Source organism: Myxocyprinus asiaticus, chromosome 43 (assembly GCF_019703515.2).
Source record: "Myxocyprinus asiaticus isolate MX2 ecotype Aquarium Trade chromosome 43, UBuf_Myxa_2, whole genome shotgun sequence".
Classification (NCBI taxonomy): domain Eukaryota; kingdom Metazoa; phylum Chordata; class Actinopteri; order Cypriniformes; family Catostomidae; genus Myxocyprinus; species Myxocyprinus asiaticus.
Window position 1 is genome coordinate 10,161,291 of NC_059386.1, and position 19,831 is coordinate 10,181,121.

Here is a 19,831-nt window from a genome sequence, read left to right on the forward strand (position 1 = left end):
GGGTGAACTATTCCTTTAAGTTTGATCAAAACTTAATCCTATATTCAAAGGCATTCTAAGGTACTTTACGTAAGATTTCACCACAGAGCTTAATACTCTTTCAGTTCCCCATGAATTCAGACAGTCTCAGCAAAGCTAAAGGTAATTTCACTGTAAATAAGCACTGCATATATTAACTCTGAGGGTAAGACAGTTCTCATCTTTATTCTTCTAGCAAAGAGCTTAATCACTGGCCTGGAACACCTTGAGGAACTACAGCACACGGTTAGTGCTAAGACAAACCGGATCATTTTATTAATGTATGTGGAATGATGCGCTCTGCATTGTGAACGGATTTGTATGCACAGTGTGATGTCTGACCCCCTAAAACCTAATATTTTACTGATTCCAGATCAGTTTCTCTTGTTGAGAAATGCAGATCTAAACCAGATCTCCTCTCTTCAGCAGACAGTTTTGTGAGTGTATGAGTTTTAGGGCATTTTTAGACCTTTAGCTCATTTGATTTGTTCTGAATCAGGGCCTAAAATTGTTACAATGTTGCAGTTTCTTCTTGGTTCAGTTCACTTTAACAAGGTAAAATTTCAAAACAGACCAAAACTGTGATAATAAAAGTCACATGTGAGCAAACTGCTCCTTCATTGATCAGAATGTTTGTGCGCTGCTCCAGGATTTAGTTAATAAATCAATATACTGGTTAAAATGATATCCCTGCAAAAATATGCAAAAAAATGTGTCAACCGGTACAAATTGTAGAGTATTGTTTATGTCACGGTAATGCAAAACATCACCGCATGGTACATTCTCACCACAAGCGAACCGTTCCAGAGTTAATTTGCAATTGGACTGAGACTACCTCGTCAATGTGGTCTTGGACCGATTGTTTGTGTGCGGATCTGAGTGCGATTGCATTGTTCATATATGCCTAAACAAACTAAACTAAGGAAGAAACCACACCAGGTTCTGAAAAAAAATGCTTCAAACGAGCCAGGTGTGAAAATACCCTTAGAAAGTTTCTTTCTCATGTGAGATTCCATAAAGCATTGAAACACCCTTTCATTGTGCCCATTGCATTCATATGCAGAGCTCACACTACTTCAATTCCAATCTATCTCTCTTTCTCACCCTCTTTCTTTTAATCTATTTCTTTCTTCAAAAAAACTCTATCTCTCTATCCTCCTCTCCCATTTCTCTCTTTATCTCTCATTCTGTCTATACATTGCACTTGTTTCTCCCTCTTGTGCTTTGCAGATAAACTTGGGTCTAATAACTTTTGACTGTGAAGTCTGTGATCTTGTTGTCCACCTGTTTTAAAAGCTAAAGTAGGCTGCAGGGCTACCATCTGTTCCATAGAAATGGGGGTCTATGCACATACACAAAAACACATAATTGTGCCCAATGTACAAAAAGTGGTCTCAAATCTGTAACTAAGAGATGCCACATACGTAACATGTGAAACGTGTGAAAATGACAATGAATAGAGATGGAATATTTCATGTTCTTAGGAGTGCCAATTCACACAAGATTTTACAGTGTTTTGGTTCTCCTAAAAACTCGTGTCAATTTTTGACACGTCCATGATGCAAGTTCATTTACAGACTTAAATGGATAAAAAACTTTTTTCTGATGTCTGAACTCTATCTGCATGGGTTTATGATAATACATACAAATATCTTGATAAACTGTTAATAAGAACATTGTATGTGAATTTGAAATTCACATTTCCCTGCAAATACCACTTCCTTAATGCTGAAATTTCTCGATAGTAGCATGGTACATTGTCCAGTAATTAAGTAATTTCCAACCTACCCACCATTCCTGTTATTGCCAACCCTCCTGACTCATTAAAAATTAATGATCAGGGGGCCTGGGTAGCTCAGCAAGTAAAGATGCTGACTTCAACCCCTAGAGTCATGAGTTCGAATCCAGCATGTGCTGAGTGACTCCAGCCAGGTCTCCTAAGCAACCGAATTGGCCCGGTTGCTAGGGAGGGTAGAGTCACATGGGGTAACCTCCTCGTGGTTGCTATAATGTTGTTAGTTCTTGGTGGGGCGCATGGTGAGTTGTGCATGGATGCCACAGAGAATAGTGTGAAGCCTCCACACGTGCTATATCTCTGTGGTAACATGCTCAACAAGCCACATGATAAGATGCGTGGATTGACGGTCTCAGACACAGAGGCAACTGAGATTCGTCTTCCACCACCTGGATTGAGGTGAGTCACCACGCCACCACGAGGACCTAGAGCACATTGGGAATTGGGCATTCCAAACTGGGGAGTAAAAAAAATTAAAGATTGAATTGTAACATTTTGACAGTCCAATATCCCAAAGATAACTGTGCGCGTGCACACACACAACACACACTTTCCTGTCAAACACAATCAGTCAGCTGCATGCCACTGGAGACATTTTGTTTTGCTGTGCTCACCCAAGGGTCACACAAGGAGTATGGAGTATGTATGTGTGGGTGTAAGAAAGAGGTCAGCATGTCATGTGCCAACATTGTGACCTCAGCTCTCTGAGACCAAAGACCTGGGTGTGCTGTTGTCATGGAAATGCTACTTTGTCCCCTCTGTTGGGGCGACTCAAGGTCGGATGAGCTGTGGCATGGGGTAATGAAGGGGAATTCAGTCTAGATGTGGGAAATGGGGGTGAAACGCAGGTTGGACGAGGACAACACTTGTCAGCCAGCTGTTCTGTCCGCAACATTAGGTCTCCACGCAATGTCAGTCCACTGATGTACTGTTTTTACCCTGAGCGTTTTGGGAATTCTGGGTGTACTAGCACACATTCTATTTCAAGTGTGTTTGCATACCATGAACGCTTGTTGTGGTCTATCAAGCCTGGGGGTTTGAATGATTTCCTATGCATAAGTAATGACTGTTTCAAATGAGATTGAAAATTAAGCATCAATTATGAATTAGCTTCCACACCTCCAATTTGACTCAGGAACGTTGGGAATTATTTGAATTTGCTGCATAATGGAGTTTCTGTGTGTCAGGATCCTGTCACTTCAGTCAGATTGGTTAATAGTTCTTCGTGTCAGGATCCTGACATCCTTTACTTCTTTTGTTTTTGTGTTGATCACACTGCTTCTGTTTTGGTTCTCTTGCCATGTGCTCTCCTATCAGTTCTTTGTCTTGTTTCTTCCCGCCCCCTCATTTGCCTTGTTATTAGTTCAGTATTTGCACCTGTCTCGCTCGTTACCCTCCTTGTTTCTCCCTCTATTTTATCTTCCTGTGTGATTTGTCTTGCGTTAGTTTGTTGTGGTTCATTGCCCTGTCTAGGTGTTGGAGGGTGCTCTTTCTGCGCACTACACTTTGTCCTGTCCTGTCCTGTCCTGTCCTGTCCTGTCCTGTCCTGTCCTGTTACTGGTGGTCTAGGCTTTGTTTGCCTGGACCACATTACCTGTAAGGATTCTCCTCTAGCTTAGCCTGGGTAGACCATCTCCCTAGCTTCTCATCCCTGGCCTCCTCTCTCCCTGGCTCCCCTCCTGACTCTGCCTGCCTTGTCTAGCTGCAAACCTACTTGTGCCTAGACTTAGCGCATTCTTGCACGAAAATAAAAAAAAACGTAATGGCCATGCCCACTGACTTTGTGAGTATGACGTATCGCTTAGCACTACTCTTAAAATAGGGACATATGTGTATCTGTGGATGACAGTGCCATGTCCACTTAGTAACTTTGCGATTTTTTTTAAGTGGCTAAATAAATATGCAGTTGTCAGTTGCATTAATGGACCCTTTTCACATTGCCGGGTTTGGAACGCAAAAGTTACTATAGTGGTATAAACTTCTATAGTGGTGAATGGGATTATTAATTTTGCGTTCCCCTTTACACCAACAGCAAAATAAAAAAATCACTATTAAGTTTCCACAACTTTCTATAAGAGGAAAAAATAGAGAGCGGTGGATTATGGCAGTCAGAAGAGAGAAAGATGCCAAATTTACTGTCACTCACTCAGTATCTGTATTAGAAACCCCATTACAGCTGTGGTGACTAAATTTTTTACATTTATGCCAGGGTGATATTATACAAAGTATAATGTTATAAATTTACACTAAATAATTAAAAAGTAGTTACAAAAATATAAAAAATATAAAGTTGGCTAGATTTATGCAGCTAAATAAGGCCGAAATGCATCATCACACTGTAATATAATTGCGTATTTGGGCTTGCTAGTGCTTTGCCTCCAAACAAAATAAAGTATGACTGACCACTAGTCTTATTATACTAGTATTCTTTTTCAGAGACATTTTAATTATTATTGTAAAAGGATGTTATTGAATATTTATTTATTTATTTATTTATTTTTTTGCAACAAGAAGCAATTCGATCTTGTTAATACAAAAAATCAGATCAATGAAATCAGGCAATTCTCCTTGATCCATTAACACCCCACAGGAAGCACAATAAACTGAGATTGCTTATTTAGGTTTATGTAGGCTAGGCAAGTCATTTTTTTTTTTTTTGCTTGTTTTGTCAGACCAGGTTGCTTGATTTTTTTTTTACTGAAACCTGGCAACACCAGTATGGGTATCTTTTGTGTGCTACTGCAGGTTTGTAATGCAGCTCTATGACACATGACCCTGTTACTCTGACAGGCACAGGAGAAACATCCTGATCACCCTCTTCTCTCTGGGCTAACCAGAAAGAGAGAGAATAAGACACACACAGAGAGAGAGAGAGAGAGAGAGAGAGAGAGAGAGAGAGAGAGAGAGAGAGAGAGAGAGAGAGAGAGAGAGAGAGGACAGGCAGCAGGAGGAATCTGGGCATATGGGATCTACGTGTGGTTTGGTCTTGTGTGTTAGGGGAGCAGCACAGAGCGAGTGTGTTTCAGATGGTTTGGGGCATATGCTGTCATCTAGGGGGGCAAGTTCCACAGGAAAACACACATGACTTATCTTTCATCATGGCTTTGTAGAGGATAATCACTGCAGATAAATACCTCAACATTCACGGCATCCGCATTAGCCAGATAGCGTCTTTATGCCGTGATTTAATGAGTGTTACAAAGCTGAAATCATGAGAACAGTGGGAGCCTCATCCAAGATTTGAATTACCGCAAAGAGTAGCAAAAACGCAATAATTGGAGGATCCATAATGATTGTGTTGGTTAACATCAAGAGGCATCATATTGTAGGCTAGCTCCTGGCGTGAAGGCTGTTCCAAACAGAATAAAATACTAAAAATGTGAATAAAAATAGTGTTGATGTTAATCATAAATACACTTGTATGTCTTTCAATACTGAATAAAATAAAAAAGTGGCCTAAAAATAGTTTAAAATAATAAAAATGTGACTATTTTACTCAGTATTTGTGTGTGTATATTTTAAGCTTATTAGCAGGGCTGGGTAGAAATATAGATTTCCAGATTAATAGCTATCTTCATTTGAGCAATCCCAATATCGATTTTTAAAATCCCACGATCGATCTTTTACTTTCACTTTAAAGTTTACGTCAGTTTTAGTTGTGCTCATTATTATATTTGTTAAATAAATAGCAATTGAACTGCATAGTCTGGGCCCTCAAATCTGTCGGTAAATCTGTATACAGGTGCATCTCAATAAATTAGAATGTCGTGGAAAAGTTAATTTATTTCAGTAATTCAACTCAAATTGTGAAACTCGTGTATTAAATAAATTCAGTGCACACAGACTGAAGTAGTTTAAGTCTTTGGTTCTTTTAATTGTGATGATTTTGGCTCACATTTAACAAAAACCCACCAATTCACTATCTCAAAAAATTAGAATATGGTGACATGCCAATCAGCTAATCAACTCAAAACACCTGCAAAGGTTTCCTGAGCCTTCAAAATGGTCTCTCAGTTTGGTTCACTAGGCTACACAATCATGGGGAAGACTGCTGATCTGACAGTTGTCCAGAAGACAATCATTGACACCCTTCACAAGGAGGGTAAGCCACAAACATTCATTGCCAAAGAAGCTGGCTGTTCACAGAGTGCTGTATCCAAGCATGTTAACAGAAAGTTGAGTGGAAGGAAAAAGTGTGGAAGAAAAAGATGCACAACCAACCGAGAGCCTTATGAGAATTGTCAAGCAAAATCGATTCAAGAATTTGGGTGAACTTCACAAGGAATGGACTGAGGCTGGGGTCAAGGCATCAAGAGCCACCACACACAGACGTGTCAAGGAATTTGGCTACAGTTGTTGTATTCCTCTTGTTAAGCTACTCCTGAACCACAGACAACGTCAGAGGCTTCTTACCTGGGCTAAGGAGAAGAAGAACTGGACTGTTGCCCAGTGGTCCAAAGTCCTCTTTTCATATGAGAGCAAGTTTTTTATTTCATTTGGAAACCAAGGTCCTAGAGTCTGGAGGAAGGGTGGAGAAGCTCATAGCCCAAGTTGCTTGAAGTCCAGTGTTAAGTTTCCACAGTCTGTGATGATTTGGGGTGCAATGTCATCTGCTGGTGTTGGTCCATTGTGTTTTTTGAAAACCAAAGTCACTGCACTCGTTTACCAAGAAATTTTGGAGCACTTCATGCTTCCTTCTGCTGAAAGATGCTGATTTCATTTTCCAGCAGGATTTGGCACCTGCCCACACTGCCAAAAGCACCAAAAGTTGGTTAAATGACCATGGTGTTGGTGTGCTTGACAGGCCAGCAAACTCACCAGACCTGAATCCCATAGAGAATCTATGGGGTATTGTCAAGAGGAAAATGAGAAACAAGAGACCAAAAAATGCAGATGAGCTGAAGGCCACTGTCAAAGAAACCTGGGCTTCCATACCACCTCAGCAGTGCCACAAACTGATCACCTCCATGCCACGCCGAATTGAGGCAGTAATTAAAGCAAAAGGAGCCCCTACCAAGTATTGAGTACATATACAGTAAATGAACATACTTTCCAGAAGGCCAACAATTCACTAAAAATGTTTTTTTTATTGGTCTTATGATGTATTCAAATTTTTTGAGATAGTGAATTGGTGGGTTTTTGTTAAATGTGAGCCAAAATCGTCACAATTAAAAGAACCAAAGACTTAAACTACTTCAGTCTGTGTGCATTGAATTTATTTAATACACAAGTTTCACAATTTGAGTTGAATTACTGAAATAAATGAACTTTTCCATGACATTCTAATTTATTGAGATGCACCTGTATACCCAGCCCTGCTTGTTAGAGTATTGTGTTGTTAGCTTAGCAACATGCTAATGGCAAACGTAATTTGAATAGATTGTGAGTTGAGTCTCCAGTGCGCATAACATGAGGAGCATTACAGTATATGTGTGACACAAAGTTGTTGCTTGTGTAGAGTGTTTCAAATCAGTAACTTACGAGGTTCAAATTCTGTTAGGATGTTGCCTTAAAAGCAGCATGCCATAGGCAAAAAGGCAGCTCACTGAGTTTTGAACAGAGCTAACGAGTCAGTTGCAATAACAGTAATTATTTTAATGCCCAAACATAGGTATTTTGGACCACTGACAGTCGCCTGACCGGACTGCACATACGTTAATATTAATGAACTGTCACAATGTACCATTACAATCTGCGGCAACACCTCTGCTTCCTGTTACTCCAAGAGAGCTACCAATAAGGAGCCAATTTACAGGCTGTGAGGGGGTCAGAGGGTCACGGCACTGATGGATTGTGGGGTCTTAGGGCACATCAATATAACCCCATAAGATACTGATACGAATGCATCATGTCTCTAAATGGTAAAGTCTGTGTTAGTAAGCAGCCCTGTGCATTAGCCTAGTGTGAAAGAGTAAGGCCAGGGGCTGTTTTATGTCAAAAAAAGCTGAACCCACAATTCCACACTAGGCATGGCTCCAGAGGAGGATACTGCAGTGGGGGTGAGTTGGCGAAAGAATATAGAGACACGTCTGATTGATTAATCAATAAACGTCAGCCGTAGATTAATTACACAGCCTGGAAGACTGTACCAGCTGAAATTATGAAGACACCAGATTCAATTAAAACTTTGGGCAGCACTTCTGGGGAGCATCAGTTATGTTATAAAAGTAAAAGGTCTGGGAACATGGGCCAACTCATTTGATTCTTGCAAACCGATTCAGAAATAATTCTTAGTGCTTAACTCAATCCAATTGAGCTTGTTTCATTAGCTGTTTTCGCAGTTTTTGATTCACGTGAACAAATCACCATGCTGTCACGAAGTGAAAGGTCGGTCTGAAAGGTCAATGCAAGGGAATTTATGAGTTTAGCCTTACAAGCATCTTTCATTGCAAGCATCATCCATCTCTCAGACCTTCAGAGAGGAGGACTGAAGATAAATGTAAAAAAGAAAAATGAACGGAAGTGGAGGAGAAAGCTCAGACAGAGAACTTGGGCCTCTAGCAAGCACATAGTCCCCTGGCAGAGTTTGTGCTTTAATAAATGTTAACGGATCACTCTATGACCTTTGCTAATGGAACTCTAAAGTGGTATGGATGTGTGCATGTGATTATGGCTCCATTCTCATTGTAATCCAAAGTGCCCAATTCTGATTTTCTGCTAAAATATGTTTTGCTTTTAAATGTTGCCCATATCAGACACTGGTTTGTAAAGGCGATTAATTACGAGGACTAGGAGGCAAAAAATGGCAACATTTTTCATATGTATAATCATAACATTGTGCCGTAAACAAATAGTTCCACCCAAAACAGGATTTACTGTCATTTTTTGTAGGGGTTACTAACAGTGTCTACTCTAACCTATGATAGTTATATAGTATATATTTAAATATAAAATATGATAAATATGATTAAAAATGCTTATAAGAACAAACTGGTAAAAGATGTCTGAGTGTCATAAAAAACAAAAACAAATAAAGTAAATACATTCAAATTATGTTCCGGTTCATTGACATCATGACTAACTTGAAAACATAAAGGAATATTCCGGCTTCAGTACAAGATAAGCTCATTTGACAGCATTTGTGGTATAATGTTGATTACCAACAAATATTGATTTCAACTTATAAAAAAAGAAGAAGCAGTAATCAGGTGAGACACTTACAATGGAAGTGAATGGGGCCCATTTTTGGAGGGTTTAAAGGCAGAAATGTGGAGCTTATAATTTTATAAAACTATATACATTTATTCTTGTGTTAAAACTGGTGTATTATTTGAGCTAATAAGTTGTTTAAACCGTTTTTATGGTTGTCTAAGGTTTCAGGGTTTACACCGTTTTCTCGTCATGGCAACAAAGTTGTAAAATTGGATATAATTTTACACAAAAAAGGTTAGTAAGTGATTTTGTCACACTAAAATCATGTTAACACACATATTGTTAATGTCTTGTGGCTATACACTTTTGAAACAGTGAGTATTTTAACGTTTACTGAGTGGCCCCATTCACTTCCACTGTAAGTGCCTCACTGTAACCCAGATTTTTGCTTTTTTTTTTTTTTTTAAAGAAAAGTCTAAATAAATTTTTGTGGTAATCAACATTATACCACAAATGCTGTTGACTGAGCTCAGCTTGTATAGAACCCAAAATATTCCTTCAACTGAACTTTTGCAATGATGACTTTTAAGAGAGACACATGAGAAGTGATGCATACTCCGCTCTGATCAATACACATACACATAGTCACACACCATCAGCCCTCAGAAGGACATCCAGTTAAAGAGTAGCATAGCTATCGCTGATGTATCAAAACTGTTCCTACACACTTAGCACATTATAAAACACCTATACAAACTCTGATGACCTACTGATGTCCTGACATTACACATAAGCACAACTCACATAACACAATTTCTTAAACAGGCATGACGCAATAAAGCGGCAAGGAATAAAGCTATCTTTTTAATGTAAATCAGAGTTTTTGTCCTAACTATCTGCAACAGGACAGGAGATTTTGATGCTTTGTTTCTATTTCTGCCCCACCCGCTGTGAAATCTCATTGGTACAAAACCCTGCTCCTTATAACTATGCATCAAACATCACATATCTTTTGATTGGCTGAAATTGTCACGTCACGCAGCAATTTCACTTTCAGTGTGGACAGACAAATTGCTTGTCACTGGAAACAAGCAAAGCTTAGGACAATATGTACCTGGCGTATGATCCAAGTACATGAATGTAGACGCTTCTAACTATGCAAGCACAATTTAATGTGATTATGTTCCGGAATCAGTCCGAATGCAATTCATAACACAACACAAATATGCATTGCATTCTTTGCGTACCACAAGGGGCACTATAACAGCCAGTAGCGCAAACAGAATTTTCTCTTTCTGGTCAACTACTGCCATGGTGAAGTATGCTGAGCAAGTTAGAGCTTATAAACATTGTAGAGCTTGTTACGTGATAATAACATGGTTCAATGGCACAGACATTTTAAGGTAACTTTATTGCCTTCAGGTTTGTTACAGCCATAGTTATGCAAGAACACATAAGCGCTTGAAATACATTGGCCAAGCATTAGTGTCTCTGTTTTCATACATGTGCAGAGTATGGCTGCATCCGAATGCTTAGGCAGCTGTCTTGATGCCTCCCTGTCCAGTCTGTCAATGACTTCACAGGGAGCGATTTGCATATTTTGGCACCTTGTAAGGACGCTGGTTTCAGACGGCCTTCCAAGGCACCATCAGGGTTGGGAGGGTTACTTTTTAAATTTATTCCACTACAGATAACAGAATACATACTGTAAAATGTAATTTGTAACATATTCCGTTAGATTACTTAAGGTCAGTAACGTATTCTAAATACTTTGGATTACTTCTTCAGCACTGGTAGATTTTTTCACTTGTTTTGACTATAAAAACTCTGCCAGTACAGTGACAAAATACACATGTTAAAAATACATTCTCTGAAAAACCTAAATATCTTATGCAGTGTTGTTTCTAAAACAAGATTAATCAAATTGATCTTGTTTTAAGGATTTTTAGATATTTTTTACAGGAAAACAATACAAAAATTATTATCAAGAATATGATTTTTGCCCTAATATCAAAGGTCTTACTAGAAAAAAGAAATTATGATCCAACGTGAATTTTCTTGATAAAAAAATATGATCATGCCTGGTAACGTGCATGTAAAATGTCTAGAAATAGCATTTTAGCTTAGCATAAGCTGACAATTTACACAAGGTTTATTTCTATTTCTTCTGCTCCAAACTTACTTCAAACTTAGTTCTCTGTCTGCTCGTATAACACATCATAAGAAAGTGTTTCACTGCTGTTCAAATGCACTTTGGATCACATCATTTATATGTATAAATGTTTTCCATCTGAAAGGACTAAATATTAAATGAAACAAATGACAATAAAATGCAAAGTAATCTCTTCAGTAATCAAAATACTTTTAGAATGTAACTGTATTCTAAATACCAATGATTTAAATTGTAACTGTAGTGGAATACAGTTACTTATATTTTGTATATTAAATACATATTCCTATTGCATGTATTCCGTTACTCCCCAACCCTGGCCACCATAATGTCATATCCAGAATTATCTTAAAATATTTAAAGTTAGCTTTAGACATAAACCAGCAAATATTTAGAAACTACATTGCTTATTTCTCACAAAAACTTTTCAACATATGTCATATGTTGAAAAAAATTAAAAACAGGACATTTATAAACTAATTGCTGCTTTCACCTGCTCTATCAGATGCCATGTTTATTCTTTCTACCAACCAGCGAACCACACTCACAGGATTTTGGGATATTTTAAACATACAATCTGGTTAGCAACATGAGGGCAAAAATGTATCACACCAATTGGGTAGCACACATACACACATTAGGAAAAAGATTTGCCTCATAATGCCAGCTGGCAGATCACAGAGAGATATCACTGTCAGATACACACACACACACACACACACACACACACACACACTGCCCTTTTGTCATCCTGACATGCACCCCTGATAGCACCCAGAATGCCTCTGAGGTCATTTCAACATCATGTCTGGTGTTTGCAGTGAAAGGAAGGGTATCGTAACTCGCTTCCTCTTACATATATGCTTTTTTCTCACTTCCTGTGTCACCTCAGTGTCTCTCTCTCTCTCAGTATATCTCATTGCATTGTTGAGCCTGCAACAGTCAACCCTTAAGCTTTGTCGCAATTGGCTGGAGATGATGTCATCGCTTCTGAAGAGCTCCACAGCGGTGCATGCTATTGGCCAATAGTGCAGACTGTAGTGGAGCGCTGAGCTCTCACTTTCATTCATGTGTGGAGCTGGATTTAGTGCAGCTGGGGTGGGGCATGCATTGGCGGGCAACTCGTGGCCTCGCAGGCAGGGTTGTTGCATTATAGTGGTACACTGTTAAAACTGTCCTGGCACAATGATACTTCAGACAAACACTAGAATGTAGTGCTAATGGGAGTTTATAATAGGATGAAAGGAAGTGTAACACCTGGGGCTTTGTCCATACAGCTCAGGTGTGCACACACACACACACATGCAAATAAGTATATGTCTGCACCAGCAGGCTTAACTGTGTTCACACATTCATTACACACACATTTACACACAGCCACATGGTGACTGGAGGAAGCTAATCAGTGCGTCTCTGATGGGGGTTGGAATAAGGGTGCACAGGAGGGTTATCCAGGAGTGTGAGGCTGTCACCATGGTGATGTCGCAGATGTTGATGCACTCCTCCTGGAGTGGGGGAAGCAGAGTAAAGATGGAGAGTGCTAGGGAACTCCCTCATACACCGATAAACACACACCAGACTGCATGTTTGTGCATGTGCATGTTTATTGCCACTTGGCAATTCTCCCACTGGATGTACACTATCCCTGCTCAGCATGTGCTAAACCGTACCACTCACACTAGATATTAGCCAGCAATCTCCCACTGTGATGTCAACTTCTCTTTTTCTGTTCTCTTGCCCACTCTCTCTTCTTCTCCACCAAGAATATGATGTCATTATTGTCTCTCTGTAGTTGCTGTAGAGGCATACTGTATGAATATGATTCCATCCAAGAGCTCCAAGGAAAAATCATTGCTCCACACCTCTAGATCTTCATGGTTTCCGACTCCTTGTCCTCATTCCTTTTTGCTTCTCACAGAAGTCCTCTGCCAGTATAGGCCAATAAATACGACTAGAGCCCCCTACCTTGCGCGACCCTAGCAAAAACTGGGTTAATTAAATTTAATATACAATGCAAAACTAGAGATTACATGCTCTACACGAGTCTATAACTAATCCAATCCACCCAACACAACAGTCTAAAGAAGCTTAAAAGATTCCAATTATGCCATTTTCTGCTGCAATTCCAATTTAATTATCTGCACACTTTTCTAACCACAAATCAGGTATCTCCTATGTCTGATCCATGCAAAATATACACAGTACAACCATTTTTGATATGCCACAAAAACAGGTGATTAGATATAACATCTCAAACAAAACAATAAAGATCAATAGATACTTCACGAAACCTTGTGTATAGATAAAGCATGAACCCAAGTTACATACACACCATGTTTTCAAATCCAGATAAAGCCACTTACACAACATAGTTTTAAAATGACTGGGGTAAAAAAAAAGACAGCAAGTTAAAAAAGGACAGGCCATGTCTTAAACCCTCAACTACGTTCAAGTGTATCCTGAATGCATGATTGATTCAACTGGTGAATTGGCCCCACTGATGGCCTTGAAGTGGTCCCCTCTCTTGTGACCAAAACAAGTGAGTAATGACAAGGTTCCTCGCTGTCTAATGAAGGTTAAAAGAGAAGCTATATTATATTTCTTGGGATGTCTACCAAAAAGTCTCCTCACAAACCTGCATGCACCTTTTTTTATCAGTGAACTAGAAAAGGGCGTCCCACTGCATATTGACCATGGAGGTTAAGCTAGACTTAAGGTCAAGTGGACATACATAAGAGACCTGACTCCAGCCTACTCCAGCACCCAGCACCCTTTTCTCCAGTCCACACCCACCTGATCAACAGACCTTTTGAGGGACCGAAACTATAGGACAAGTCGGCCTACCTTTTCAAAGGAAATTAATTCCTGGTGGTGTTGATAATGTGCTGTCAATGATGTATCTAATAGTGGACACCTAAGTCACAGCTACTTCCTGTTTAGACAAAACAACCAATCATATTGATATTTTGGACTGACACTGTTATTGTCTTGGAAGAAGAGGAGAGGATGAGTAGAGGAATGGAAGGAAGAGAGGCAGTATGCAGTAAAAACTGGACGGAGATGAGCTGTAAGCATCTCATTGTCTACCTGTGATCTCACCGCTCTCTAAAAAGGATGAGAGCATAAAAGACTGCTAACGGACAGCCATAAAAATCTTCTCCCTCTGATCTCTGTTCAGAAAATACAAAATCTCTCTCGTTAAGTTCACTTCCGTTCCACTAACACTTATGTAAAACAAATCTAAAATAGCATACAACCAGCCCATATTTTTATAGACAGTGCACTGACAGGGTCAGGATAAGCCACTATAAAGTCTCAACCATATTGATTTTCTTCTTATTAAAGCATCCATTTCCTGGATATTAAGCTAACAAAGATGAAAGAGAAGGTAGCCATTTGTTGAAGCAATTTGAAGACTATCAACTGCCAGATCAAATAGACTAATTTTTTCCAGTCCTTGTCCTGGAATATCTCTATAACACAACTGATTTAACCAATCAGTTTATTAGTTGTGGACCCATGACCTGAATTGGGTGCGTCAAATAAGAGAGACATCTAAAAGTTAAGGATAAACCAGGACCAGGATTGGGAAACACTGAAATAGACCATCCTGTGAACTTCAGGATAACTATCCTTCCATATTTCAGGATCACTAAGATTTACAACAACATCCAACTTTTGCACAGATTGTCTGTGTCTAATGTAAGATTTTTTTGACAATTTCAGCATTTTTATTTGTGTAATAAGCAAAGCAGAACAAACATCATTAGACTGATAAGTATACACAATATGAATAAAAAACTAATCCACACTCTGAGGGGCTTCTAGTTCAGCCACATTCATCAAAACCCTGCCCTCCAAATGTAAAGTCGCAGGGGAGTGACGGATGAAGAAAACTCAGTATAAAAGCAGTTTAGGGGGAGGGATAAAAAACCCTAGCACTCCAAATCCGCGTGGCATTCATTAGGAGAGAAAACAGCCCTGTGTAATTAGGTTATCCTCACATTCAGTAACATCCAGATTTACTCTTGAACTATTCTGTTTAACAGCTGCTAAGCCGCGGCAGCCCTGGGGAAGATCCGGCAGCTCCAGAGAGGATTTGGAGAGTACAGAAAGAAAAACACAAGAAGAAGAAAGAGAGAGGAAGGGGAGGAGGGTTGTACCCCTGAATATTTAAATATGAAATTTTTTTTTTTGCAATGTCTGAGAGGGAGAGATGTGAGGGTGGAATTTGCCGATTCACCCACCAGCTTAGAGTGACGACCCACCAAAACAGACAATCACACTAGCCTTAATGTGTCTGGAATCTGTGTTAAAAGTAGTAGGGTATTAGTTTTAAACTCTCTTTGTAAATACGATTCCCAACCCCTGGGGTTAAAACTGGCATAACCACATATGCAAGTGGGGTCACAGACGAGAAGATCACCGAACCGCCATCCGGCAGAGAAATGGGGGGTAGGGGGGGATTAGGATAGACTGAAACAATCAAAGTTCAACTGCGAGAGGCAGATGGGGGATTTGGGGTTGATCCCTAACAAATGCACAGCACCCTAGCCCAATTAGAATAAAGACCACACCATCTTTAATGGTAATAAGACTGATGGATTGGCATCAAAAGCAAAAGAACATCAGTATCTGCAGGGGCAGATCTAGGATCAATGTGAGAACTGCATACACTGGACTTCAGGATCCAAACTGGATCTCAGGACTCAAACTCAGGTCTAAGGTGAAAGATCCTTTGACAAGATGCATGCTATGCCTTATAGCTGGGTTAGGGTTAAGGGTACTGTCGGGCTAGTAACATCAGGTTTAGGGCAATTATATTAATGTAAAACAAACACAACTATAATATCCAGCAATCTCTCTTGTAAATTCCATAACCTGTAAAGCATAAGATCTGTGATTAACATAAAGGTACAGACCAGGTCAATATGCCTGACTGAAATCTACACACAAAAAGAATATCTCCATGGTCTGTTTCTTCATTTTCATATCAAGCCAGAAAGGCCATTATCAATATGCAGCTGAGACACCATCATCTCTCCTGGTGCCTCTCTGAGCTCGAGTGGCCAACAGGACAAACACATACATAATTTTTTTTGTGTTGATTTTTCCCCTTTTCTCCCTAATTTGGAATGCCCAATTCCCATTGTGCTTTTAAGTCCTTTTGGTCACGTAGTGATTCGCCTCAATCCGGGTGGCAGAGGACGAATCCCAGTTGCCTCCATGTCTGAGACCGTCAACCCGCACATCTTATCATGTGGCTTGTTGAGCGTGTTGCCACGGAGACATAGCGCATGTGGAGGCTTCACTCCATCCACCACGGCATCCACGCTCAATTCACCATGTGCCCCACTGAGAACAAACCACATTACAGCAACCACGAGGAGGTTACTCCATGTGACTCTACCCTCCCTAGCAACTGGGCCAATTTGGTTGCTTAGGAAGCCTGGCTGGAGTCACTCAGCAAGCCCTGGGATTCGAATTAGCGAACTAGCGGAGTTAGTCTTTTACCACTGAGCCACCCAGGCCCCCCAAACACAAACATCATTAAAGACACTCAGTAGACCCTTTTGACCCCTACCTCGATATTGTAAATAGTTCAATTTCATTCTTAGTATGTTGCATGCTGTACTGGACTTGTACTAGCTACGTGTCTTACCTGAATGCAGTTGATAACAGTAAACATGAAAGCACCCCCATTTGAGGTATACAGAGGGTTATGGTTACCTTACAAAAGGGTTAGTGTTACCTTAACCTAAGGGTTAGGGCTATGGGTTAGAACTACACTAACCTGCCTATTACCTCATATGCTAAAATGTAAAGATTTCATGTGTTTTTATTTTCTTGGGGGCACATTTAAACCATCTTCTTCCAGATATGCATTTATGGTGCTTTAAGGTTTTGTAGTAGTGATAGAGTAGGTCACTTTGGCAAATAGAAGAATACAAACACTTAAAAAGTGTAAACAACTCCTGTTCTTATCAAAACTGAATGGACCAGCAAAAAATAAAAAATAAATAAATAAATAAAATAAAAAATAAATAAATAAATAAAACAGAGCGTGATAATCCTAACCGATAGAGAGAGAGATGAGGCAAAAAAGTATTGTCCCTAATTCTATAGTGCACAACCCAAACTCAACACAGCCAAAATAACACTGCTGTTCTCTAGTCCAAGTTGGCTGCAATATTGAGGACAATTAGACAACACCCATTCTCTCACTCATGCTTTTCCACTCAAATCCTGTGTCATATTGGGATCATATATCAGTCCTTGACAGTGTAATGCAAGGTTTTTTTTTATTATTTTGAGCCATACATGAAACAATATACTGTATCTTCACTTTCAGATATAAAAAGCATGACCTCCAGAGCTACTTTGCTCTCTGTCTTTGGATTCTGTTTCCTGAGGCCCATTACAATCCACTACATAACTAACCGTAGGGTTACAACAGAGCCCTGCCTGCCTGCTCATCCAACTGTGCATCATCAGCACTAGTGTTACAGCTGAGCCAAAGTGAGCTCACCCTAGTTAGTGCACATACATATACACACCCACATGCTCGGTGCAGTGATATCATTGTTCAGACTGGTGGAATGACACAGTTGTTGGGGTTGCACAATTGCAACGGGCCAAAAACATAGCCTTGAGGGGCACCCTTCCCTATAAGCAGATGCCCTGGAGGAAATCACAAGAATCCATATGTATGCTTACATACACCACACACCCTGCCGATCTGACATGCATCTACCTCCACTTTTCATGCAAGAACTCCTGAGAGATGATGTAACCCAGATCCACACCTTTTCTTCCACATTACACAGTGTTTGCATGCACAGACTCTGTAGCTGCACGCACACAGGCGGCCCCCCTCTTACCTGCACCTGCATGAAGGAGCCCCTGTAGAAACAGCAGGCAGCGGCTGACAGGGCACTCCAAAGGCTGCATCTTTCCGTCATGGCTCCTGTCCTCCTCTCTTCGGCTCTTCCACCCCTGGAGTCCACTAGAAGCACAGGGTCATGCCCCTATCCCCTCGTGTACACCCGCACACAAGCCACCGCCGCAAGTGATCAGTGCTATCGTTGTTCCGCTGGAGCCAGTGTCATCCCAGATCTGCACCGGCTTCCTCTCTCTCTCTCTTCCTCTCAATATCTTGTTCTCTCTCTTTCCCTCTCAGACTCTCAATGTATCCCTCTTGCTCAGTTCTGCTACCTCTCACTCTCACTCTAGTGCATGCTATGCTTCACAGCGCTGGCAGGGATTACCTCATCGCTCTTGGATGAAAGTGGTGGGTGGGGGGAGGAACAGAGTGGAAGAGGGAGGGATGTAGAAAGAGAGAGATGCTTGCAGGCACCAAGACCCCACCCACCCCCTCCTCCAGGGCTCCAAACAATGCTGGGGGGAGAGAGAGAGAGAAAGCGAGATACAGTGGTATGTGGCGCATGTATTCAGCACCTACTCAAAGGAATTTTCTCTTTTTTACGATTTGAAAGAGCATAAAAGAAAAGTAGAAGGGAGAGGGGGGCTGTCAGGGAATAGAGTCTATACACACACCCACACACAAACGCACTCCCACACTCAAGTCACACATGCAGCAAAACAATTAAATCCAGGCACACATATCTGTTCATTTTTACACAAGAGTAGATGCAGTATGACTATGCATGCATGAGCTATTTCGAGTCTGAGTTGTGCTTGGAAATAAAATTATGTTTTCTAGGAAAATGGCAAAAACCTGCTGATGAGCCTCAGTCCTTTAGAATATCGCACACTACCCACGTACACACACACTTATGTCACACACACCCACTCCAGTTAAATGATGTTGACTTCAGCACAGCAATCTAGGGTGGGGTGTTTGCTCCCTGGGGATCATTGTGACATCAGAATGGACGCCTTGCTATGGCAATCAACTCAAAACTTTTACAACAACACCCTTAAAGGTACAGTTTACCCAAAAATGGCCAAGTTCACACTGCAGCAGAATATGGTTATTTACAGCCACATTCGATAAGTAAACTGACACCCGTAAATTTTCAGGACTCACAGCCATATATCCATGCTGTGTGATTAGAACTGCACTGGACAACTAGTTGTCTGTCAGGTCATATAATGTGAGAGCCAGGCTGCACTGTACACTTGCGTGTCTCGTGTTATTCCGAATCATCCGAAGATCCATTCGCTGTCTTCCATAGAGCTAGTCGCTTCAGTTTTATGGTCTGGGCATGAGCTGCATGACACAAATGCTGTGTTTTGCACTTAATTAACCGATAGGATTCAAAGCGGCTGTCAGTTAATCAAGATCTGGTGAATGAATTCGCGCATCAATTGAACTCGTTTATTTCATAACACGGCTCCAATCATGATAACACTTTCTGGTGTCATGAACGTCGCCATCTTTGATATCATGTTTACGTGTAAAGTATACATGTGCATATGCGTGTCTGTAGTAAGCTTACTTAATGATAAAGCTTACAGTGAATTCTAGGGAAGCCACACAATAAAAAAACTAAGAGATAATTAGGTGAGACCCATTCTGTAAAGAAATCTCACGGATGCTTTTGTGGATATTCAGATATTCTTGTGAGAACATGTTCATTTCATGTTCAACGCTGATCAGCTTGAGACAAAAGGAGGATGAATGTCAAGTTGAAGCTCTTAAAGAGGGAAAGATAGCACGTGGTATAAATACGGGGCGTGGGTTAATGTCATGTGTTATGGTGCGTGTGTGTGTGTCTCTTGAGATCAGGGAA

The 19,831-nt window shown here is 40.4% G+C and overlaps 1 protein-coding gene across 4 annotated transcripts in view; it reads right to left on the bottom strand.

Annotated features, from left to right (window-relative positions):
• LOC127433447 (SH2 domain-containing protein 3C-like) overlaps positions 1-19,831 on the bottom strand; it is a 107,180-nt gene that overhangs the window by 35,580 nt on the left and 51,769 nt on the right. Inside the window, exon 1 of one of the 4 annotated variants that reach the window (XM_051685362.1) lies at positions 17,957-18,434. The exons of 2 other annotated variants lie outside the window; for them this stretch is intronic. In XM_051685362.1, coding sequence (XP_051541322.1) covers positions 17,957-18,037 — 81 coding nt within the window. In that variant the 5' untranslated portion in view covers positions 18,038-18,434. Of the gene's footprint in view, positions 1-17,956; positions 18,435-19,831 lie in introns of those variants that run through there. One more of the 4 variants, XM_051685363.1, reaches the window with a different exon arrangement.